Genomic DNA, 26,789 nt, shown 5'->3' with positions numbered 1-26,789 from the left:
CGCCAGATGAAGGAAAATGGTATTCCTGAATTAAAATACAAAGAAATAAAAATAATTTAATGGGTATGAAGAGAGAAATCAGGAAAAACAGATCCTTTCACATCACAAATTCAAGTAAATTGCCACTAAAGGAAGCTGTAAAGGAAGTATATGAACTGGAAGATATAAACACAGATCACTGCTAGAAAGAAAATGTTTAACAAAAACAGAGTCCGCTGATATGAACTTTTAGCTCAACCAGTATGGTGAAATAACTGATTTAACTTTTGAAGACAGGCTAAAAGTTTTGGAAACAACTAAACCATTTTTCGAGAATCTTGTGACTTATTCATGCTCTCGGAATGAGAGCATAAACATACCAGCACTCTTTTACTGTTGTGGTGAATTGCAGTGCTGCGATCCACACAAGCGCCTTACCGAGTACTGCTTGATGGGGGTAGTGACGTCACCTGCTGTAGCGGGAAGGCAGCAGGAGTGTTGCAGTTCACGTTGCGTGGAGGAATGGATGGGCATCCACCTTTTGGCCTGCCTTTGCTGGAACACCGGGAGCCAGAATGGTGACATGCTCTTTTCTGAGGGATGGAAGTCGCTGAGAGAAGACGGCAGAGGGACACTGCAGGTCCTAGTCTTTTCCTTCAACAGCGGCAGGAAAAATCCTGGATGTTTGAAACTCCATAAAGACTATGGGGGGGGGGGCAGGTTCAAATTCCCATAGAGAAACCTGGGGAAATGTAAGAGGTACTTAAATTAATAAAATAAAAACGTGAGCCGCAAGCATAGGACACATATTTAAAAGGAGCCCAGTATAAAACAAGAATACAAAAGCAAATCTATAATTGAAGTAACAGAAGCCCAACCGGCCAACAGAAAGAGAGCCTAAACACAGGAGGACCAGAGTGGAAACACCCTACCAGCTAGTCCAGTAAGCGGGGCTTTCCACAAATCAGTAGCCAACAGGATGAGGAGTCTTTCTATAAAAGCAGAGTCAGCTCATTCAGGGACTGGTGACCTGTACTTCCCGCCAGACGCTTCTGCATGAAGAGGAGAAGTATCCTGAAAGAGGTGTTGCTGCTTGGAAGAAGGAGCATGGACTACCCTGGAGCACTGCCTGCCTTGAAGCTGCCTGAAGAGCCTGAAGAACACTAATTAACCCGGGGGAAGAAGGAGGGTACCACTGCAGCCCACCTAAGCCAAAAAGGCAGAAGAGCTGACCTGCCTAATGCAAAACTTTGGAATATCCTGGTGAAGAGAGACCAGGACATAAATAAGACACCTGTGAGGAAGAGGGGCAAAAATCAAAGATACCCTGAAGAGGAGAGGGACACCAATCCAGGTCCCCTGAGGATGTGAGAGGCAAAAGAAGAGAGGGAAGGAAGATAAAGAAGATAGACATAGACACCACCTGAAGGAAAGAGGAGTCACACCAAGAGAGAGAGGGGGTTGAACCACTTGAAGGACTGAGAGAACCAACTCACAGGACCAGCTGGGTCCTGCACCTAGAAGTCATCTCCAGGTCCCACTTTAATTGCTTCACATAAGCAGCCATATTGTTTATCTGAGAAAACCATTAGAGAAAACCTCTTTTTGAATTGTTGGACGTGTGTTATTTAGTGAAGGATTTCAAGTTAGATATTCTGCCCTCCATACTTTTCATCCAAGGGGAAGGACTTTAAGTTGATATTTTTCATTGCACTATTGTGCTATTAGCTATTGTGACAACAACTCACTTTCAATGAACATTGGATTCAGGAAACCTTTATTTTCATTTAAAGGATTAGTTGTGACAGGCGAGTTTAAGGGTTTTAGTACTTTGGGCAACTTTTTTTACTTCATAGACTTAGTAAACATTCAGTTTGCATTATTTTCACAGGGATGGACTTTTAAGTCACTGATGTTTGAACATTTTGCTTTATTCTTTAAACCCCCATTTGGCTACACCTGCTTAATAAAGTATTTTCGAACGGATTGTGTCCTTCCACATATTCCTCATCTTAGGATCTCTCCTCCTTCCAGCGTCGGCTGCTTCAGTTAAGTTTTTTGCAGTAGATGGCGCTGTGCATAGTCATCCACTCGATGTCCTAGAGGGACTGACATCATCGATAGTTTAAATAGCATGCACTGCGCCTGTTACTTCAGTTGTTTTTTCGCCTTTCCTCCCACAGATTAAACTGCGTTTGTGAGATCACAGAGACGAGGGGCTCAAGGTCCCAAAGGTTTAATGACCAGAAATTCTACTCAGGGACAGGATGGGAGGGGCAATGAGGAATACGTGGGAGGAACATCCAGTCGAAAGAACGTTACTGTGGGTGTGTGACTTGTTCTTGTAATAGATTGTGTCCTCCCATGTATTCCTCATCTTATGATAGCCTCCCAAAGCAATGTGATACTGGAGGAGAGAGTAAGAATTTTCAGAGGTAACATAAGAATTTTCAATGATTACCATGAATGCCGTGAAGCACAGCTTTTCCAATTCCCTCCTCCTGCCCTGACGCAGAGTCTATACAATAATGTTTAGTAAAAGTGTGAACAGACGACAAAGTGGCTGCCGCACAGATGTCCTGAATCAGTAAACCTCTTTGTAAGGCAGATGAAGTAGCCATGGCCCTTGTGGAATGAGCTCACAAGCCTACCAAGACCTCTGTACCAGATAACTTATAGCATTCTGTAATGCATATAAACGAAAGCTGAAATGCAAAACTTTAGTGTCTATGGGATACAAATAGGAAGAGTTCACATCTAAAACTATTTGTGGGTACGCTTGTCAGAAAAATTGGCAAAATTTGTACATGTAGAGAGAAGCAAACTATGTGAGGGGTCAGTAATGTGAGATTGTTTTTTCTTAAGGTCGACATTTTATTTTAAACATTATAAGATAAATCCCTGTGAGGAACCGGAGGGCGTCCTCACTTCTTTTCCCACTGTATCCTTCTCTAGGATGGCCAGGGAAAGGCCATTGCTCTTGGATCCTGACCCGGGTGGTGGATATGCGAGGGAGGATCACCTTGGTGGAGAAGACTTTGGGAGTGGGGAGAGGACGTCCTTAGATGAGACATGGTATCCCCCATTTCCTTTTCATAATGAACCCTCTATCCCTGAAGCCTTTGTGGGCTATTGCCAGCCCTTTGCCTATTCTTCCCTTAAAACATTCCCCAAGAAACACCAGTACGACACTGGGACGGGGAAGAGACCAACTAAAGACCATCCTAATTTTAATACTAACACATACCAGCCTCATCCGTGTACTGGGATGAGGAGGACGACAACAAAAGGAATGCAGGACTACAGTTTTAATGGTGAGCAGTCTAGTCTTTTCTCTACTCTTCATGGTGGCAGGAACTTTAAAAGCTGACATCCATTTGGAAATGGAGTCTGCTGTGGAAGCAGAGCTACGGACTGCTGGGTGCAGGCAGACCTCTCCGGATCAGCGAGGTGGCTAGAATAGCTCTTGAGACCCGTTCGTGGATGCAGAGTTTATGCAGCGCGAAGCTGAAAGATGCTGGAAGCCGGTGGCAGATAGAAAGAGGGAGACCGGCGTGAACGAGCAAATCGGTCGTAAGAGTCAAGTGCTGCAGGAGGAGCATCGCTGGGTAAGCGGAGCCACAGAGAGCCGCTGGGAAAAAGAGCGAGGTACTGCACGGGAAGGAGAGAACTCGTCACGGCAGAGGACCTCGCAGAAAGGCTCTAAGCGCCAACCGGTGAGTGTACCAAGAAGGGGGAACACCGGGCTGGCAGGCGAATATGCAACGCAGGCAATGAACATTGATTTGAATAACCAACAAAGTAAAGACTTTATATACCAAACTGAATGTAAGGAAGTTTTGAGCAAAAGCCAAGAGGATTCAAGGAATTGTATGGCATGAGGAAACGTACATTAGCGAGGGCCAGAACAGTGCATGAAAGTGTACCAAATGCATAGTGGCCGAACAAGCCATGGTACAGTGTTAGGATAGTGCGACACAGGTTAATATATCAAGCATCACTGTCCAGTTGAAGCAGTGGCAAAGTATTGATGGAAAGCAGCCAAGATGGGTTATCGGTTGTATCACCTGTAATGGGTGCACTGTATGTGTCCGACAACTACGCCTAGACCAAGTGCACCCCTGTATGGAATAGCCACTGAAAGCACCCATCAAGAAGCATGTGTTTTACTACAACCTTGTGTTTTTGAAGTCAAGAGACTGAAATGCCTACTGGTGAAAAGTAACAATATTATAAGAGCTGGGAAGTGTCCCAAGGAATTTTTTGAAAAGCTGGAAGATTTGAACTCTTGGTGAAGGAAACCCCTGTGGCTTTTGAAATATTTTAGACTTTGGGGAGGCTGATTACAAGCCAAGAGCTGAAGAAGCTCTGAACCTTACTTTGAACACTATTTTTTTTGATGCTGGCATCCCTACACATTGTATACAGTTCGACGTGAGGGCAAGTATACGTTTTGGATGCAGACAGAAATTTGCTTTGGACTTCTTGACACAGAATATCCTTACTTTTCTTTAGGTAGGAAAATCCGACCTTGGCATAGGGCAAGTTGTTTTCTGTGGCTGCTTCATGATGCCATCACAAATGGTGTCAGGAGTGGGACACGGCTCAGCCAATACAAGTTAGTGATCCCCAAAGTTTGAGAAGTTCGGTCCCAAAGCATCAGACCTCTCAGTAGCCACAGAAGGCTCTATAGAGTTTATCTATATCAGTAGGGTAGAGATCATTCGCCAGGCGAAAGAAGATTATACCCACTGAACTGATTTTGATTCCACCTCATAATACCTACATTAGATTGGCTCCCAAGACAGGATTAGCGAGGAAGTTTGGAATTGATGTGCTAGCAGGACTTAAGAGGTATTAAATACATCATGGAAAGAACCCCTTCCAAATCCGTCGAGGCATAACATTGTATAAGGAGTGCTCGAAAGAGCTGTATTCCTAGAGTAAAGGAAAAGGCTGGGAAGGAAGTAACAGATTGAGATACCTGAGGCTTTGGGGATGCTGATGATACACCCGACAACCCTCAAAATCCCTAACCCAGAAGGGTCCGGGAAGAAGAGAAACTGTTCCCGACACAGCCTTTGCACTAAGGAACAACCCATTGTTAGCAGAAGCCTTTTTACAAATGGTATCTGAACAAGAGGGGCGTGAGACAGGAGGACCTTTTTTCTTCCTAAAACATGGGTTAATCTACCAGGGAGACACTACTTCAGAGGGTATAATAAAAACCCAGCTAGTCATTCCTAAAAGCCATAAGCAAGTAGTCCTGGAGACAGCTCATTCCCATCTCACAGGAGATCATCTAGGACAAGCAAAAACTCATGCCCAAACCCTCAACAAATTTTACTAGGCTGGAATTCATGCCGACATTAAAACCTTTGTTCAGTCCTGTGCAATCTGCCAAAAGACAAGTACGTGTATACCACTACAGGTCCCTTACAGCCACTTCCAATTATTGAGATCCCATTCTCAAGAGTTGGCCTGGACATTGTAGGCCGCCTGGAAACATCCAAATTAGGGAACAAGTATATCTTGGTAATAGTAGATTATGCCACCCGATATCCAGAAGCTTTTCCCCTTGGAGCTAACACCACCCAGCAGTTCTTGAAACACCTACTCCCTTTCTTTTTGCTAGTATGGTTTCCCAGAGAGATCTTGACCGATGAGAGCTCTACATTTATGAGCAAACTCATGGGGTAAGTGAAACTGTTACATATGAACACTTTAAGAATCTCAGTCTATCACCCACAAACAGGATGGCCTTGTCGAAATGTTTAAAAAGACCTTGTGAACCCGGGACCTGGGGCCCTTTAAGATGAGCTAGCAATACTTGGAGATGGATGGGGATGGAAAACTTACTCATACATCAATAATCAGACCGAGTTGGCAAAACACTGTACTGTTTTATTAACAATTATCTGAAACGGGGAGTTACAACGGACATCAACGGACGTTCGCTCGATTTCTCTCTAAGAATCACATGAAAAAACAGCATTCTTATACTAAAAGTTTGTCACTACTGACGTCATCCTACGTGGCAAACTAAGAAAACCTACTAGGGGATGTGATAGGCTTAAAAGGAACATCTAGGTATATGTTCCATGTTGACAGGAGTTGTGATTGGGTCTCTAAGATCAGGTGGACAACTAAGCCCATCCCAAGTGCAAGTCCTCTTCTGTGCCATACTAATACCCAACACCCTATTGGTTACATAAACTATAGGGCTCTCTAATACGTCATCCTCTATAATTGGTTGGCACGCTTGTGCCCTTCTGGAATATTCCACTTGCTAGCAGCACGCAAGCTGGTTACCCCAGGTGCTGGAAGGGTTGGCATGGTCATGCCTCCCCACCCAATTAGCCCTCATCCAGCAACACTCCTGCGCTCTGCCATTCAATTAAGGCTTTGAACTTGGGCCTTGTAGGGGCTCATTGTGCCTGAGAATAAAAGGGAGTGTGGCATGACCTTCTGGTTTTGTTGTAGCTCAACCCAAAGTCTATTTCCATCTTGACCATGTGACTGGAGATCACGTTTTAGAGCGGTTTACTGCATAAAATACTAATAAATGTTTGTTTATTGAATTTATATAGCGCTTTAAGACAAAGCGCTTTACAATTTAACAGGTACAGAGTGAGAGAAGCATATTTACAAACATGAACAGGTCATTAGAACAATAAGTAGAACTATTTACAAGGGGGGGGAGAGGGTGGGGGAGGGTAGAGGAAGGGGGTAGGTGATGGGAGTTACGGTGTAGGATTTGTGGTAGGGGAGAGGGGGGGAGGGAAGGGGGAGTAGTCTGGTGTCCTCATTGACCTTATGTAGTATTTGTTACCAATTTAAGGTCAGGGGAAGGGGAGAGGATGGGGGAAAGGAGGGGGCAAGGGTATAAATTCATAAATGAACTCTTGAAACTTTCAGTGCTTTTCCATTAGACCTCAAATAGAAGTTTGCTACTTTCTCACGTTCATGTAGCTTCTCAAGCAGATAACCAGGCTCCCGGCGGCCCGACTCTTGATACTGGGCCAGCCAGCCTTTCTTGAAATCTCCTTCGCCATCAGTTATTTTCAACTGTGCCACACTTAAAGTCCTTTCCATTCACAGGGTTTAAGTTTGCTAAAGTGGATTGTGGAACATCCAGATTCTATACATTCCTATGAATAAACATTGCCGCATCGCCGCAATCTCTTTAATACGTAGCCAGCCTCAGGATTACTTGGTCTACTTGCGTTACAGCATCTGTACAATTGTAAAATGACTTTGCATTTCTTCAGTGTTTCTTCACACGAGCAATCTTCATTTTGATACCGAAATGTTGCTTTACTTGGATACTTCATCTTTAAATCCTATAGAATGTCTACATTCTTTCTTCATTTGTGTCTTTTATAGGTGCGTCAGTTCACCAGTCTTCTTTCTTAATCTTTTTCACACTTCTTCCGGGACCACCTCCAGAAGACCCTTATTTCTTTGTGAATGCATATAGGGTTTTTTCAGTGGATACCTTGTTTCAATGATTCTTTGCACTAATGGCATCCTCACTGGCACTGCGCATGCCGTAATTGCGGTTCCCAACATATAGGCAACATGGGGGCAGAGCTTCTGGTAGGGAGACTTGGCACCTCCTCTACATTCCCCCCTGAAATGGGCGATTCTTCACACCGAGACATCCTTGTCTGAAGAAGTGCTTCCTTAGAGTCCATATCTTTGACTCCTTTTAGACATCCTGCTGTTTTAACATGTTCATCAATACTCCAAGTCATAAGACTGCACTGTCCATTCGGACTGCAGTAAATCCATCTACCCACATACTTCTTGTGGTTCTTCGACTACAGAAAAAACTTTGTTCCTTCGGGTGCATGAATACTGACCTTTACGTAGTCTGATTTCTTCATCTGTCAGTTCCTTGGGTTTGAACCCAGATTCAACATTGATCACAATCTTCATTCCTACTTCTTTCTTTGCAGTCTTTTTGCATTGTGTGATTATTATCCTAATCACACAGAATCCAAACATGATTATTACCAACAGGGCTCCAAGGAGCTTGAAAATGTTCGCCATCCATTTTGAAACCCATGAGAAGATTGACGCAAACCAACTACCATCAGCAATGTCTTTAAGTTTGTCAGCATCGTTATGGCCTCTATCAAGGTGCCATTCTTGTCGTTGTGAGAAGGTATCCATGATTCTTTTATTTTGGCACAAACACCTCCATCCATGGCCGTAATCATATCCAAGACAAATCTGTTCTGCAGAGTCATCAGGCGTATGGCTCTTAGCTCCTCTTTGATGGCATTGAATCGCTTTATCGTGGTGTTAATCGTCTGCAAGAGCTCCCATCTGGTAATGTGCAACCATTTGGCATTCGCCATTGTCTTGATCCCAGGCATAAAGATAATAGTGAAAACTGAAGCAGTCTATGCTCATATGGAATAGCATCGAAAGATCCTATCGATTTGGCTGAGAAATATTGTTCCCTCTTCATTCGATTAAGGAGTTCAGCAGACTCTTCTTTCTCAGGTGAGTATCTGCTTTTGGAAACTCACCAATGTTCCGGTCACACTTTGGAATCACTAACGCTGGAACATGGACAATCACTATATTCGACACAGTCCTCCCCATTCGAGGGGATTGGGTCATTCGACGTATTCAATATCTATGACCGTAATCACCACAGCTTTGCTGCTTTGGAAAATCTTTAAGCGTCTGCGTCGATACGCTGTCCTTGAGGGCCTCCGTCAAGCCGATGTTATAAGTAGGACGCACGACGCGCGTAGCCTCAGTTCCATTTGTTCAGCGAACGTGTTCCTTCTGAGATCTAGGTGCGCCTCGGCTCTTTCTGAGTTCTGTTCATTCGGTACCTCAAACCGGTTCGTTTGTGATATCCATGATGTCTTCGTCGTCTTCAACGCCGCGGCCAGGTTTTAAGAAGTGTCGGGACTGCGGGTCCAAGATGTCGTTAACGGATTCGCGCGCTGTTTGCCTCTGGTGCCTCGGTGAGGACCACGACACGGATGACTGTGTGGACTGCCAGTCGCTCACTTCGAAGCCCTTGCGGGAGCGTAAGAAGAAGCTTTCTGTAGGTAAGGTGGCCAAGCCCCAGAATTCGAAGTCCATCAGCCTTTCGACTGACGATTCGAGGGGCGAATCTCTGCATCGTCGTTGTCGGTCCCGGGGGTCTCGGTCCCGGAGTAGGTCCCGCCATTCCTCTGCCTCTTCGAGGCACTCACGGAAGCGCCGTCACCGGTCGCCTTCCTCGTCCGAGGACTCCGCCCGTCGGCAGGTTGCTTGTCCCAACAAGCATTCCACTGCTGCCGAATGGGATTCATTTCGGCAGGAGATGGCGATTTTTCAGTCGCAGGTCTCCGGTCCGTCCGCGCAGTCGAAAGACGCCGGCCGTGACCGTGCTAGAGACACCACTCGCACGCCTTCGGGTTCGAGCGGTTGTCGCGATCACCGGGCGCCTTCGAGGTCCCAGTCGGACAAGGATGGTCGCTCTAGACATGCCCGTTCCAGGTCCCGGTCCTCGACGCCCTAGAGACCGTTGGAGCCTGTGAAGTCTTCAAAGAAGAAGACATCGACGTCTTTGGCGCCAAGGTCGTCGAGGGACTCTCTTGAGGCTCCGCCTCCGAGGAAGCCGTCAACGCCATCGGTGCCTAGGCTATCGAAGGACACGCTCGGGGCTCCGCTCTTGAGGACTGTGTCGAAGCTGTTGGCGCCACGCTTGATATCAATGCAGATTCTCTCGACGCCTTTCGAGGCTGTTTTGTCGGCGGTACCCCGTGGCACGGTGGAACCCCCTAAAAAGGCTCTGGCCAAGGCTAAGAATGTCCTTGTCCCTTTTTCTGTGCCCTCATTCCAGCCTCTGGATTATATTTCTGAGGTGGATGAAGCATCTGAGGAAGGGTTGGTTCCTGATACGGTACCAGACGAGATTTTGTCTGGTCATAGCCAGATAGAAGACCTGCGTCAGTCGTTGCACGACACCAGTGGTCTGGACACCTCTCCGGAGGTGGAATTCTGTAAGTCTGAGCCTGGCACCCATGCTGAGTCCTTGTACTGGCGCCTTATGTCGGGGGTAACGGAATACTTGGGGTGGTCTGCGCCAAAGATCGACGCAGTGGGGCTAGATCTCAACTTGCTGCGACAGGATGTCAGGGTGCTGGTGGACAGAACAAGCAGCCTGGAAAGTGCGGTCAAAACTAACACGACCACCAGCACTGACAATGCAAAAGAAGTCCATATATTAAAGCAGCAAATGGCTAACCTGGAGAACCGTGCGGAGGAGGCGGAAAGGAGAGCGAGAAGGAACAACATTCAAGTGTTTGGTCTGCCGGAAGGTGAGGAAGGGCAGGATCCTACAAACTATGTGGAGAACATGATCCTGCAGGAAATAGGAGCTGACAAACTCTCACAGGCATTCACGGTGGAGCGTGCACATAGAGCCCTCACAAGGAAACCAAAGCCCGGAGCACCTCCCCGAGCAATAATCGCCAAGTCATGAGGCCATGGCCCATGGTTCGCCGGTTGGGGGAAGGCTGGCACAGCATCTTGTAGAATGGCGTGCCAATTTCTTCAGATGTGTGGGTTCTGGAGATCATAGCCCACGGCTACTGTCTTCCTTTCCAGCAGAGGCCTCACGACAATCCAACTGGGAATCTCTCTTTGAAGAGTCCGGATCCACTCCTTGCGCAGGAAATACAAGCCCTGCTGGAGAAAGGCACCATCGAACTGGTGCCTGTAGCGGAGAGGAACAAGGGATGGTATTCCCCTTATTTTTTGATTTCAAAGAAAGACTGGGGATTGAGACCCATCATGGACTTGCGCGGTTTGAACAAACTCCTCAGGAATGACAAGTTCAAGATGGTTACTCTCTCTCAAGTCCTCCAGGCCCTTCACTTCAGGACTGGTTGGTGTCTCTCGACCTCAAGGACGCTTACTTTCATGTGCTGATACATCCCAAGCACAAGAAGTACCTGAGGTTTGCGGTTGGCAACTCACACTTTCAGTTTTGGGTCCTGCCGTTCGGATTGACCTCCGCCCCGAGGGTTTTCACCAAGCTCATGGTGGTGGTGGCAGCATATCTCAGGAAAGGGGGGATTCACTTCTACCCCTACCTGGACGATTGGTTGATCAGGGCGTGCTCTCCCGAGCAAGTCCTGCATCATCTGTCCGTCACCTGCCACTCACTTCACAAGCTGGGCTTCTCCCTCAACTTGAAGTCCCACTTGATGCCAACTCAGCGGCTGCAGTACATCGGAGCAGTGCTCAACACATCCCTGGGGCAGTGTTTTCCTCCCCAGGTGCGGGCTCATCACATTCAGCAGATGGTACACAAGTTTCAACATGCCCAGAGTCTGCCGGCGTTCGAATTCTTGAGGTTACTGTGCCTCATGGCATCCTGCATTCTTCTGGTGCCAGAGGCCCGGTTGCGGATGACATCTCTGCAATGGGCTCTCAAGATGTAGTGGTCACAGTCCTCCGGCACGATGTCGCACCCCGTTCAGGTGCTGCCCTCGGTCGCTCAGGACCTTCTGCGGTGGGCTGACGAAAGCAATCTGATGAGAGGGGCTCCATTTTGGCTACCCTGGCCGGAGGTGACGATCGTGACGGACGCATCCCTCACGGGATGGGGAGCTCATGCCAACGAGTTGACAGTCAGCGGTCGTTGGTCTCCGTCGGAGTCCAGACTCCATATCAATCTATTGGAGCTGAGGGCCGTCAGGCTTGCCCTGAAGGCTTTTCTGCCGACTGTGCGAATAAAGAATGTCCTGGTTCTGACGGACAACACAGTGGCCATGCACTACCTCAACAAAAAGGGGGGGCAGGGTCACTTCCTCTGTGCAGGGAGGCGATGCAGCTCTGGTTCTGGGCCATCCAGCAGGAAATTTCGATCTCAGCAGTTCATCTGGCCGGAGACAAAAACGAGACAGCGGATGCTCTGAGCACGCAAAGCGCGATCTCTCACGAGTGGGAGTTGGCTCAGGAGATTCTCCTGGAGATCTTTGCCCTTTGGGGGACCCCTCAAGTAGATCTCTTCGCCTCCAATGTCAGCCGGAAGTGCGAAAGGTTCTGCTCGCAGGATTTCCTCCAAGAGAAGCCTTAGGAGACGGGTTTGCGGTGGAGTGGTCCTTCCCACTGCTGTACGCGTTTCCTCCAGTCCCCGTCATCCCGCAAGTGCTGCGGATGTTACAGAGGTTCGGTTCCCGGGTGATCCTCATTGCTCCGGCATGGGCCCAGAGGACGTGGTACCCGGACCTTCTCGATTTGTCCATCTTCCCTCCACGCCGTCTTCCCTACCGAGACGACCTGCTCTCGCGGGAGGGGGGTCAGGTTCTCCATCCAGAGCTCAGATCCCTCAACCTTCACACTTGGCTTCTGAAAGGTTGAGGTATAAGGATTGGGACCTCCCTGAAGACGTGATGGAGGTGTGCTTTCAGCCAGACGGCCGGCAACAAAATCCCTGTACCGTTGCCGTTGGAGAAAGTTCTGCGACTGGTGCAGGGTTAAGAATGTGGATCCTTTTTCATGTGACATTCCTGTGGTTCTGTCTTTTTTGCTTTCGTTAAGCCCACAAGGGCCTGCAAGTGGTTACCATTAAAGGTTACCTGGCGGCGCTGTCCATATTTAATCACTCGTCTGAGGAGTGTTCTTATTTCAAAATTTCTTTAATTTCTCAGTTTTTGAAAGGGCTCACTAATGTGTTCTCACCGTAACCTTTCCAGGTGCCCGGTTGGAATTTGAACCTTGTTCTAAAGATCCTAATGGGTGCTCCCTTTGAGCCTTTACATTCTTGTCCTTTGAGACTGTTAACCCTTAAAACTGTATTTTTAGTTGCGGTCACTTCTACTCGCAGAATGAGTGAGTTACAGGCACTTTCAGTTAAGCCGCCCTTCACTGTGTTCCAGAAGGACAGCGTTGTCCTTGGAGTTCGTCCTCCTTTTCTTCCGAAAGTGGTGTCGGAATTTCATTTAAGCCAGAAGTTCATTCTTCCGGCATTTTAGCCTCCTCCGCATCCTGGTAAGGAAGAGGAGAGAGGCTCCATAGGTTAGGTCCTAGGAGAGCTTTAAGTTTCTACATTTCACGCATGTCCCGGATCAGAGTGGACGATCAGCTCTTAATTGGTTACGCTGGAAGGCGTTTGGGACAAGCTGTTACTAAGCAGACTTTGTCTAGAGGTATTATCTTGGCAATTTTTGAATGTTACCGCCTGGCGGTTAAGGACCCTCCGGTAGGCTTACAGGCCCATTCTACTAGGGGTATGGCTGCCTCTTCTGCCCTGCAGAGGGGTGTTCCTATTCGTAACATCTGTGAAGCAGCCACTTGGGCTTCGGTCCATACTTTTGTACGACACTACTCCCTAGATTCTATCCATGGGCACGATCTGGCCTTTGGCAAGGCGTTCCTTTACTCTGCAATTTGATTGGGCATTCTACATTTCTATATTCTAAATTCTTTTTCCCTCCTCCATACGTTGGTACTGCTTTGGGAGTCTGTCATAGATATGGAATACGTCGGAGGACCCAATCCCCTCGAAGAACAAGTTACTCTTACCTGGTAACGTTCTTTCGATGGGATGGTCTGATGACGTATTCCATATCGCTCCCTCCCTGCCTACCCCGCTACAGAATTTCTCATGCGACTCCAGCTTACGTTTCCGCAAGGCTTTCTGTGGTCATAATGGCAGAAGATTGGTGCCACACGTTCTGGGGAAAAAAATACAACTGAGGCTACGGGCGTCGTGCGTCCTACTTATAACATCCGGTGACATTGGCTCGATGGAGGCCCTCAAGGACAGCGTATCGATGTCATCGACACAGGACGCAGACGCCGAAAGATTTTCCGAAGCAGCACAGCTGTGGTGATTACTGTCATAGATATGGAATATGTTGCCGGACCATCCCATCGAAAGAATGTTGCCAGGTAAGAGAGTAAATTGTTCATCTATGGGCAGCTTCATGTAAGCTCGGGATCCACAGGCCCAATAGTGATCCATTATCACCACTGTTCCATCTTTCATTCCTGGCACATCGAAGATTCGACCGCACTGCTGATTCTCTCCAACTTTCCTCGTGCCATTATTTCTGAAGCATAGCTCTGCACTATCTGCAACGGGCCTCCTTTTGTATTCAACCCACGTCAGCAATTTTGCAAGGCTCGGCCAGAGAAATTTGCATCCTTTTTCCACTTGTTCGATAACTGGCTTGGCATGACCAGTTACTGCCACAGCTCTGCATACGATTATGACTTCCTCCCAACCATCTGGAGAAAGTACTGTCCCCCAGATTCGCATGTGGCTTCTTTCCTTGCAACTTTGTATTTCCATCAGTTTTTCCTTGACAGTCGAGTTTCCTCTTTATTTCCCATCTAATTCCTGCTCCCTTCATGGCAGACTGTTCGTATCTTATCACATGATCTCTGGTGTGTGCTCTTTCTCTTGTCTTCAAATCTTGAACATAATCATCTTCTTCTGGTACTGACCATTCTGTCACTCATACCAAGGATGCAGTTCGACCCTGGAATTGACCTCTTGTATGACAGAGTACAAGGTTAGTCAAGCAATGAGCTGTTTGAACGTCTATCTCTATAGCTTTGAATATCTTAGACTTTCCCATAGCATAAGGCAGGAGAGCACATACATAACAATTCTCCTGAGAACTTCCCTTTCCCAATTCTTTCATGTGCTGATAAGACCGGTTTCCCAAATGTGCTGTACTGTCTAATCATTTAATTCTTAATCATCCTCCCTTGCACTTCTCTTAGGTCTCTTTCTTGACAAATTGGTTTGCACATGATGATCATGGAGTAAATCGAAAACAGACCACCCTCCAAAGGGAAGCATAGGGCCCCTTGTCACAGACATAGGTGCCTTCACATGTATGACTGGTGTAGGAAAAATCACATATGGCCTTGGCCTTTTTACAAGGTCTAGTTCTGCAAAGGTCACTGTAGTGGGAATGATTAATGGGACTCATTTCTTTTTGGGACCAATAAAGTAAACGGTGTTGATCAATAGGAACAGAAAGATAATAATAGATGCTGAACAGGCATATATTATACACCAATACATTAGACCCCACCATCTGTGTCTCTCCATATGTCATTGACTCTGTTCACTCTCTGGATTTGCAATATGTTCAATAGATCGCATTATGCCTGTGATTACTTTTAAGGACGGAAAAACTCTTTTTAATCAGGCAATCTCGTTAAATGATCAGGTAGCTGTCTGATCTGTTCTGTTATTGCTGCCAATAATCATCTAATCGCCAGGCCATTCTTAGAATCTTGGATAAAAGTATGCATATCAGTGCTGCACCCAACAAGAGCAGAGTAAGCTCGAAGTATAAAAATGAAGACAGCTAAAAGTAGTCTTTGAACATCAACATCGGATAATACCATTTGGGTGTCCAAAAAGAAACTTGGTGAGAAACTAATCTGGGAACTGTTCCCCTTCCAGTCGTTGAAAAGGAAGTCTAAATCAGGCTTTTTTAATTTACTTCAGCACTTCCTAAAGTCCAATGTTAACTGTTTTTTTCCGTGGACACTGCCACAGCACACTGAGGCTTTGGGTGGAGACGAAGGTTGTTGGAGTTATATCGGAGTTGATGACTACTTTTGACACTTTTCAACGTTGACCTTCGGGAAATTGTATTATGAGTATTTAGCGGAGTGTTTGTCCGAGTGTTTGAACTGCCAACAACTCACTACCTGTGTTGCTGTGTGACCTGTTGTGCTGCTGAAGGAGTCTGTTGTTTCTTTCAATCACCTGCTGGAGGAGGAGTCTGCCCACAATACACTTGCCACAAGCGGAACGTGGCGCATAGTTTGGCAGAGTGTTCGGCAGTAGTGGAGACATCGTACTGCTCTGACCCAGGTTTTGAAATAAATAACCCTCCCTGGACGACAGGTAAGATTAACAAGGAATATAATGTATAAACCATCCTCGATCGCCTTTCTCCCCTTTTTCGCCTCCTGATCTGGTTATCAGTGATCAAACAGAAATCTTAAATAGTGACCTCGCGCAGGGGCAATTACCGACCAGCAATTGAGCCCAACACAGCAGTAGATTGTGCATATCAGGCCGATTGCGCCCACAGATTTCCAGTTCTTAATACTAGCATAGCGCCACTGAGGAGCCCGTGCAATGACAAAAAAAGACATGCACATTTGACCGAATACGGTCACTTTTGGGCTTCCAGGCAATGAGTAACATACCACCGAGAGCCCAATCACACCCATAACGGTGTAGGTTAACGAGTATAAAACGCAGTGCAGCAACCCTGCGTGGGCGCGACTGCGACCTACAGTCGCTTCTGAACCCAAGCGACAGTAGAAAAGTTGGAAACGATTTCAACATTTGCAAGTTAACATCAATCTTAAGTAGTGACGGTGCGCGAAAACGCTGGGGTGACTGTGGGCACCTCAAGCCTTTGAGACCCAGCTTCACAGTAGAAACGGAAGCGCCAGACTAACAGTGGGCATCTGCCCCTGAGCTTCGCTGTGAGCAGCCACTGGGTTGATTGAGGGCGCTGCCTGGCCTTAATCTAAGTGGCAGAGGAAAGTTGAAAGTGAACCCTCACACATAACACAATCGAATCGTATATTTACTCGCTGAAAACCAAAGGTTGCAAAAAGATCATAACAAACGGGGTTGCCCCAGACTAAAATGGTTGCATCAACAGGCCCAAAGACGCGCCGTCAAACCAAAAGAGGAAAACAGAAGCGCTACTCAATACATCAATATTACCACACATTATAATGATGAAAAAACATAGAGGCTTGAATGAAACATCCTCGAAATATCCAATCGAAAATCTGTGTTAGGACAGTTTTTCTGAAGTCCAACTAAGGGCTTAGTAAAACCATTCAACTGAGCAATACAAGACTCCACTCTTAGTATATGACTGTAACACCTGAGTACATGGTAGCGTAGGCAGAGCAGCCAGGCTTATTTTAGGAGGTAGAGAGGGCAGTAGATACAGTACAGGTGAAAATTGTAATACAAATGATCCAAAGAAACACTGAAACACTATGTATTGTAACAATAAAGGATTTATTTAAATACAAGTAGGCCCAGATAAATCTTAGGGGTTAAGTAAGTACTAACACATTATATAAAATCACAATATAAAATACAACACTATACTTGAAAGTACACAGACCCAAGTATAGACCTGATTTGGAACACCTAACAGTAGTTCTAGGGAAGTCAAAACCTTGTTATACACATTTAGTATAGGTCAAGCCTATTATTTGGGAGTAAAAGACCAATGGTTACTTTCAGATTACTTTTGGTAATACAAGGACAGTAGGCCCTTCCAGTTGTACAGTGACTCTTGGAACAAATCACATAAACAGTCAACTGGACACTATACTTTCGGTGAATAGTGAAACACTTATTCTAGGTGCAGTACAAACCTATAACTACTTTTGTCATAACACACAGTTATACCAGGTGAGTAAAACCTAAGGATGTAATATGCAATTACAGATGCTTTGGAAATCAGGGAACCCCAGATTGAGGTAAGCAATAACTCTGGTAACTTGTTTTGGATGGCACACAGCTAACACAAGGGAAGTAAAACCCACTTACTTTAACTTCACAGTGAAGGGGAAAGTAAAACCCAATGTCACACTTTACTGAATAATTATTCTAGGTAAGCAACAACCTAATGTAGACTTATTAAGGACAGGCTAGCAGCAAGTCAGGGGAAGCAAGACCCATTTGGGGGACACTCATACAGTTGCCCTACAGGAATAATCTGGTGAAACCAACACATTACTTTTGTAAAGAGGCACAACCTAGTCACAGGAGAGTAAAATACCTTCACATCTACTTTCTTTTAGACTGGTAAAACAGTGGCTAAGGAAGAAAAGATGTTAACCATACTTTTTAAGAATAGTGCATCACACATTCAAGATCAGTAAGAACTTTTGTAACTGTTCACTCTGAGAATTACAGTTACCCACCAACTCTTTACGAGTAAGTAAAACACTTGATTTCTTTTCTAGGCAGAAGTCCCAATCCCTTCAAAGCCTTTCCCTTAGAGCATGAGTGTTCTCAGTGGCAGAAGGGGCTCACTAGGACTAGTGACCAACAGGCAGTGTTAGAATAAGTTCTTTAGTAGCAAAAGTCAGTTTCCTTAGGAAAACTAGCAAACGAGTGAGTACTTTAATTCTAGGGTTAGAAGAGGGTCCAGGGCTTCACAGAAGACACCCCAGCAGGATTCTAGCAGTGTGACTGGTTGTACTGGACGAGGGACCTCCCAATCACAGAAAACACACCAGGACTACACAGAAATCCCAACAGGCTTAAGGTAAGTATATCCCCAAGCCAACACAGTACCTCAGCAATGAAGAAGAGATTGCAGCAGAAGAACTTCAGGGACTGCAGCCAAATACCTGGTCAGTGGATTCCTTATCCTGGAGACTGAACACACAACCTCAGAAGGGACTTTGCAGCACGGATCGAAGTAGAATGCTCTAGGCAAGATTTCTCTCGCAGCTGAATGCGGTTCTGCGGGTTTGGTGCCTTTTCAAGGAGCACAGAAGAAGACAGAAAATCGCGGTTGAATTCTCGTCGTTAAAAAGGTCCAGCACTCTTGTGAGGGGACTTTTTGGACTTGATTCGTGTCTCAGGAGATAGACCAGGATGCCCACGAAGTTTCAGCGAGATTCGGAATTCGGAAGACCGTGCACCGCACAGTGGATGGAAGTCCCAGGGTATTGGGGTATTGCAAGAACGCAAGGTCGTAGCAACCCGTGGGATGACTCAAAATGCAGGTCGTCTTGAGTCTAGTGAGTCTCACCAGGCGCTGGGTTCGGGTCTTCGTTTTCGGAGACCCCAGGTCGATCGGAAGGAAGAGCTGCAGCAGGCTCCGGTTACACAGCAGGCTCTCCGGTCGCTGGAAATCCTTCCCGCCGCCTTTCCTTCGTCATCCTCTTCGGTTTTCTGTTCCAGTGGCCGACATGACTTCTGCTCCCAGGTTTCCAGTATTTATCAGGAACTGCAACACAACCTCTGCATTCTCTCCCTGCATTTTACAAGAAAGGGGCGTCTGGCTGTCCAATCAGGACAGCCAACCCCCCACTGGGATTTGGCACAGTTGAAGGAAGGCCTAAGACAAAGGGGGGGGGGAGCATTGGACTCCTCCCCCACTTCCTGTGCTTACAGACTGACTGGAGCCTGGGCGGGGTGTCCAGGGTACTCGCGCCAAAGACAACACTCAAACAAAGGAATTTCCCGCCCTGGATGTCAGGGGAAGGAACAAAAAACGACAAACACTAAAATGGCAGAAAAAGAAGACAGGGCCCATTTTGGTAAAATGAGCACCTTAGGTGCCTTTACTGCAGCTGTGATTACAGCCCGCAGTAAAGGTGCACCAAATTAGTAAAAGGTATCACCGCCACCAGCCATTAAAGGTAAGCTTATCACTGTAACAGAATTGTTACAGTTTTAATGTGAAAGGGGATACATTGTATCTCCCCAGCACTCCATATAAGGTGGGGTGTGCTGGTTTCACAGAATAAAAATGTAAAAGGGATCCAAAGATCCTTTCTACCCTTGGGAACTGTAGTTGGAACTGTAGTTCACTCAAGGTTAGCACAAGAAAGTTAAATGGGGAGCCCCTAGGGCAACCCAGCAACAACAGGCACTTATTGCCAATAAGTTGTTAGACATGATAACTTTAAAAAGGCACTACAGAGTGTCTTAAAAATGACACCCATAAAGAGTTAAAGACAGGTGAGTGTGGAAAAAGGTTCCCACTCACTGAGGTATTAATGAAAAATATCCCAATAGAAAAGCAAAACGTTCTGGAGTTGAACCAGGAAAGGAAGATTAACCAGCTCTGTGGAAATCTTACCTAACACCCAGACAAAATACAAGTAGCGTTTACATGAACTGTACCTTGCCCAAGACTCAAAACCTTGACTCTCAAGAAAATTGAGAGCTAAACGTAGGTGCACAAAACCGTGACATGAAGCACAATGAACTTTCAATTACACAAGAAACAGACAATTCCTTCATAAATTGTCACAAAATAGACGAGACCAAATTGGAAACCCATGAATAAACCAACCGGACAGAAGAAAACTAAGTAAACCGATTCCCTTGGAACACTTGACAACTACATCAGAAGCAAACAATGATGCACCGCAAGAAGGAAAGAGACCTACTGCTGATGACAAGAAAACAAGCTATTGAAAATAAAGACTCTCAAGAAATAGAAAACGCTCCAACCCCGTTAGCCACATTGAAACTACGAGCAGAAAGTGCCAAATAGAAATGGCAACAGAAATGTAATACTCAAAATAGTTACAGCAAACTCATTCCTTCCACGTTGCAACCAGAGATAAAGAGAATGGCGAGATTATCTCTCGATATAACAGAGATAGAATCTCTCATGTCAAATCATGAAAAGAGAAGCCACATTTTTGGCCAAATCCCATTAAACCGCACATCCAATGACACGAGAGATGACCTCCACACCAGTACAGAAGGACTTCAAATTCACAGAAAAAAAGACTCACAGTTCGACAAATAAAAACAGAATCCACTTACCCAGAGTGCTGCTGCTTTAACAAAAAATGAAAGAATAAGGAGAACTGACAAGACCGATTGAAAAGACATAATAAAAAAAAAAGCGGAAAGACAAGAACAGGACAATAAAAACCACAAATGAAAGAACTTGAACCAAGAAGAGAACTCTTACTACTGTGACTGTGAAAAAGAGACAATCAACCCAACACAACCTACTCCAATGACAATGTTAGATCTCCAGAATTTGCTTATGGCTGCATCCACTTACGCCCTGCCACCATTTTTAAAACTATTAGAAAACCATGTGGATGCAATAAAAGATCAAGCGACACTACTCGACCTGATCCACACAAAACAAATCAACTTAGAGGCATTTACTACTTGAATACAGGAGAGACTGGACAGGGAAGCTGAGAGCTCTGCCCACTGGCAAGCCAGGCTCATTGATATTGCCAGATCTGACGGGAACGATACAGCAATGGCCCTAATAAACATGGTCAAACAGCGAGGAAGCGAATATCAAAGAAAAAACACTAATCCACATGAGAAAGAAACGCGACCACATAATCGACATGAAATCCAACGAGCCAAAACAACTAATATGGAGGCGATTAAAAAGCAAGGAGCTAAAAACACAGTCTAATTAAAACAACCAACTTTTTCCATATTTGAAGACCTCCAAAAGGGAGTCAAACAACAAGAAAAGCCTAAAAATCAAATACCTGGGTTGAAAGAAAAAAATAAACTCCCCCCAGACCAAAAAACAGCATGAAAGGGTCCTGTGCCTTCTTAAGAAACATAAAGATGCCTCAACAATTGAACGAACAGTTACAAAAAAAACAAGAAAAAATGAAGATCGAACAGAATAATTCACAGAAGTCTAAGAAATGCGAGAAAATACTAGAAGATCCAAGAACCAGCTTAACAGACGATGATTTTAAACTGCAAGAAATATTGATGGGTCTATCAACCTACACAAATGAAGTGGAAGAAGATGTCATATTAATTTGTATTTTATTGAATTTATGTTGCCCTTTAATCCAAAGTGCTTTACATGAAAACAAGCAAAATACAACAAGCATAAGATGGCAATTGAATCACAACTCAAACAGTATAAAGAATAATTTATAATATTGTAGAGGTGAGGAGGGACTACGGAGGGGCAGAGGTGTATGAGGGAATGGTAGCGGTTAGTGGAGGTAAGAGCAGGAGCAAGAGGGAATGCAAGAATGTGTGAGGAAGAAGAGAGGAAAGAGTAAAACTAGATGAGAGCAGGGGGTGGGAAGGAAGGAGGTAGAGAAGATGGAGAGGCTAAGGAAGAGCAGTAGTAGGAGGTAAGGAATGAGGGGGAGGGAGAGGAATGAGAGGAAACGAAGGGCGCTAGGGAGGTGAGTGAAAAAGATTAAGATTTTAGAGTAGAGCGAAAGGAGGGGGAAGAACGGATGTGAAGGGGGAGGTGGTTCCAGTGGAAGGTGCAAGGAGTTGGAAAGAGCGGAAGTGGGAGACAGCGCAGGGATGTGGAGGAGGAGAGGGTAGGAAAAGATTATCAGAGCGGAGAGAACGGGAAGGGGTATAGAAAGTGAGAAGGGAGGAGATGTACGGGGGCAAGACTATAGAGGGATTTGAAAACAAGACAGATGAACTTGAATTTGAGCTGGGCTCGAGTGAAAAGAGAGCCAACCTAGAGAGGTGAGAAGAGGAGATGGAATCAAGAGATGAGAGATGGCAGAGGGAGCGGATGGCAGAGTGGTAGATAGATTTGAGTGGGGAGAGATGAGATGAGAGGAGGGGAGTCCAAAGAGAAGGGAGGAACAGCAAAAGACTCTGGAGAAGATGAGGGTGGTAATTAAAAGTTTAGTAGCGTGAAAGGTAAGGAGGGGTCGAATTTTACGTATGTTGTAGAGGTGAAAGCGACAAGACTTGGCAGTAAGAGAAATGTGGTGAGCTAGAGAGAGGTGAGGGTCAATATGAAGACCAAGGTTAAGGGCATGGGGAGAGAAGGAGAGCTGGGAGGGGTAAAGCGAATGGAAGTGGGAATATTAATGCTAGATGATGAATACATTGTCATCGACGAGGATTGCTCATTAGTCAACAGGGTTAACTCTCGGGAAGAAAACACAAGACACAATGAAGACACTATATTAACCTGCAGTGACATTTCAGATACTGAACTAACAATTTCTACAGAACCTGAACCAAAAGTGGCACAAAAAAAAGATCAGAAAATCAAACCATCCAATACATAGAGAAACAGAAGACGCGAGACATGACCTAATCTTTGAAGAGCCAAGAGGTTCCTACTCAGATAAAATTATTAACATCATGTCTATATGGCAGAAACATGACATTCTCCTCAATAGTAAGAACGTACTAAGTCTACTACACGTGATCCTCAATTTACACTCTATCAAATCAGATGATATTAGAACAATTGCATTATTTCATGAACATCTAACCAATCACGTAGCAGTACATTTACAGTCGTGAAAAACTGCAATTGCCATAATAGAAACGCCAAGGAAGATCTTAAACATGGGATTCGAAATCTCGTATAACGAATCACTAAATAAGGGAATAATGAGTGAAAACACAACAAACAAAAACAAAAAACTACTCCATAAACAATAAAGCATAACTTGATGACAGTACCCTAGAAGCCCCATAGAAATTATGTTCTTGTAACTCACGTGGCTCTAGACATCTATTTGAAGGCAAAAACTTGATCCTAAAAATAGTGACATAATATGCTTACAAGAAACGTGGATCAGTGAGCAGCCTACATGTGATGGATACACCATAAACATGAACCCTGCAATCGCTCGAGAAACTGTCATGCACTATTGTTAAAGGTGGGTTTTCGACCAGATCAATGTCCACCTCCCCTTCCTCCTCTCCTGAATCCTCTGAGGAGACCGTTCGCCGGGTTAGCTTCTTCTTTGATTTCTTCTTTGAGAAGAGAAAGGGTCGTCCTCGGTAAGAAGCCACCCTGATTCCCTGTTAAACAGGGAAGCAGAGGACTCCCTTCCCGCGGGGACCAAATGGAGAGGAGAAAAGCAGCCGCTTAAAAAAACCTCTCAGTAGTGGTTGTTGAAGCAGACTTCCGGGTGGTTCTATAGTCCAGAACGGAAAGGAAGAGAGCCAGGAAGAAAGAGCACAGAGCGGAAAAGGAAAAGAGTGAAGCAGTAAGATGAAAGCGAGAAAAGGCAAGTGCATCGACCGGGATTCCAGGGAGGAGTCCAGGGTCGGCCAAGCAGTGCCGCGCAACCTGTTCGCCTAAGGTGAGCCTGGTGAGGAGGTAAGAATTGCTTAATGTTGAGTTTTGATGTAATGCTTAATGTTGAGCCTTTGCCACCTCCTGTGGTTGTGCATGTGTGTACTGCTATGTATGCTTATTCATGAGCATGTGAATTCATGCCAGACCCCATGCTGGAGAAGGAACAAGTTACTTACCTGTAACTGTTGTTCTCCAGCATGGGTCTGGCATGGATTCACATGCGAACCCTCCCACCTACCCCTCTGCGGCTCTTCACTTGGTCATACTGCCACTTTACGTGCTACCAAATCTGAGGATGGCTGCCAGAGGTGGGGTTTAGGGAGAGGGCAGTCATTGGCTGGGGGCAGTATGACCCAGAGACCAGTGATAGGTTACTACTGAGAAAGACAGATCAGAAACAAAACTGATACTGATTCTTTTCTTTACAGAGGATTCCCGGCCTGAAGGGGAATATTCATGAGCATGCGAATCCATGCCAGACCCATGCTGGAGAACAACAGTTACAGGTAAGTAACTTGTTCCTTGCGCCACTCTGGGCGAGGCACCCACTCAGAGGATCTGGGATGAGCGATCGATTCGGGGTCGAACATCTCTAGCAACCCCTCGTCTTCCTCCTCTCGCGATTCTTGTGTGGATTTTGGCTGAGGCATGACAATGTCCTCCTCGCCTTCGTCGTCTGGCGAGTATCCCGTGTCCTCCTCTTCCCATTCGTTGTACACCCCTGGGGAAGGAGGTCGAGAGTCTGGCACTACCGCCCTCATGAAGGCTTTTTTAAGCCTACTCACTGGGTCGGCTGACTCTTGAGGTGCTAAACTCACCCCTTCTGAGGTGCTCGGGGGCGTCCAAGAGGGGGTCCTCTTCCAAGCTTTCTTACAGCCCTCAACCTCTTCCTCAGGTTGTCTTGCTGATGTCCCCTCCTCAGCGCCCTCTTCCTTCTTGGAACCTCTTTATCTGCCTTCTGCTTCTGTAGCATGGCTTCCAAGTATTCTAGCCTCTGGGCTAGGGGCATCATGCCCTCTGATACTTCCTGAGAAAGAGAGTCTCCTAACACTCTCTTAAAGCTGAGAGAGAGATCCTCCTCCTCAGATGCAGGCTGTTCTCCCCAGTCTTCCTCTCCACTCCACTCTGGGGAAGTGCTCTGGGAGACTGTGTGGTGGCTGTGAAAATGTGCCATTATCTATTCAGGCTACAAGTAGCTGCTGGTGGGGACTTCACTTCAGCTAGTGTACCACACAACCTTTTTTTATTAATTCTCTATAAAGATTGCCACTGGATGGAATGTCTGCCGGTGCTAAACTCCGAAATATGGCGCTCTCTTGCGCAGTGTTTGACGGGAGGAAACTGCCTCCTCATGAATTGGTGTCCGCGGGGTCCTAGAGACTTCCGTGCGCTCGCTGCGAGGGGAAAACGCCTTCCTGTGCCGGTACCCGTGAGGTCCTAGAGGCCTGCGCGGGCTGTGGGCTGACGAGAGGATAAGGAGGTGGGCCGGCTGCCTAACGCTGGTGCGTTCTCCCGCGGCTCTGGCCCCGACTCCGTTCTCCGAAGGTAAGCAAATACGCGAACGAAATCTCGTTAACTTTACTACTTTTTTTTTGTATGTACTATGCGCGACCATAAGTATGATAACTGCGCTTCGCTAAAGACATTATGATAAAGAAATCATGATAATTCTTCACACGCATAGTTATGAAATAATGCTATCAATGGTACTTATCTTATATGGCAGCAACAAAGAAAGAGGAGGATAGTCTCATGGAAGGGGGTCATACAGCAGAGGACAGAGCCTGATTGGACAAGGGACTGTTTCAGGCTGGACTACAAGAAAGCAGGGAAGCATGGGAGTTAGTAGTCCAAAGACCTTTTTTTTGTGGGAAAGAGCATAAACTATCAACCCTTTTAGTTCAAGAAAAGGGACATGAACAACATGTCGATAAGTTTGTAAAAAAAAAAAAAAAGTGTTTCAATTTGAAAGTGCTGATTGGCAGTAATGAAGGAAGGAAGCATAATGCTCGCCTCCTGCCTCGCCATAGAATTGGCTGCATTCACTCTAGACACAAACTAGGTTTTATTCATTTGGTAGGCATATGCACTTTAAGGCATATTTCTATGGAAGAAGTAAATTCATGCAATGCTTTTTTTTCCATATGATTTTTGGCCCATGGGAATTTATTTGGACTACATCTTAAAACGTGTGTTTGGCTGTAAGTGGGCTTTGATATTACCTGGATTTGTATGCCTTTTACAAAAGTCAACTCTTTGCTTTACTATTCGATAGATATGAATATTTGGATGCCTCTGTGATTCATCTAGCACTCTTAGTCAGTGCGCTTTTGCCTTCCGAAATGCCAATCGTTTTTTTGCATTTTACCCTGACATTACTGTGGTTGTTGGCAGATTAATCATGTCCTCTTTTACTTCAGACAAGGAAGAAAAAGCGCAGTATTGGACCCAGTCAAGAACCGAAAGCCAAGATCCTAAAGGTGTCAGCCCCACCAGATGGTGTGCCGATTACATCTGCAGATGGGACTATGGTTGTGTAAGTGTCCTAGTCCTGTTTTATCGGTTTTATTTTTACATTACGTTTTCCCTAATGGGTCCAACAACTGTTGGGGCTCAAAAATCACCAATCACTGTAGAAATGAAACACTTGGTATATAGTCATGTAAGGTATACGAGTGTGTTTGAAGCAATGAAAGCAATGCTTTCTCAAGCAGGCATGCAGAATATTCACTTGTTCAGCATTTTTTCCAAACCTGAGCTGTGACTATTAAGTGATTCTTTTAGAAACTCCTTTATTTATATACCCTCTGAAAAGGATCACAAGGAACTTAAGGCATTTTGAGGCCTTTTTTGGCCTCTTCTGGGATGTGCTGGTTATATTCCAAGCACTTCTGAGAGAACTTTAATGAAGTCTGAGAGAAAAGGGTGAAGTGCGCCTCGAACAAGATGCCAGGGAGAGGCAGGTGACATAAATCTACAGCACTCACTGGCAGACTTCAG

At 45.7% G+C, this 26,789-nt stretch overlaps 1 protein-coding gene across 10 annotated transcripts in view; it reads left to right on the top strand.

The window, feature by feature from the left end:
* The window catches only part of LOC138569465 (uncharacterized), a 2,298,575-nt gene that overhangs the window by 140,817 nt on the left and 2,130,969 nt on the right, over positions 1-26,789 (top strand). For all 10 annotated transcript variants that reach the window (XM_069647455.1, XM_069647449.1, XM_069647446.1 and 7 more), the window contains one exon: positions 26,210-26,325. In XM_069647455.1, coding sequence (XP_069503556.1) covers positions 26,210-26,325 — 116 coding nt within the window. The remainder of the gene's footprint in view (positions 1-26,209; positions 26,326-26,789) is intronic.

This window comes from Ambystoma mexicanum, chromosome 2q (assembly GCF_040938575.1).
Source record: "Ambystoma mexicanum isolate Mex_15411 chromosome 2q, UKY_AmexF1_1, whole genome shotgun sequence".
NCBI lineage: Eukaryota > Metazoa > Chordata > Amphibia > Caudata > Ambystomatidae > Ambystoma > Ambystoma mexicanum.
Note: the sequence above shows the minus strand (reverse complement) of the source record. Positions and strands in the feature narration are given on the sequence as shown.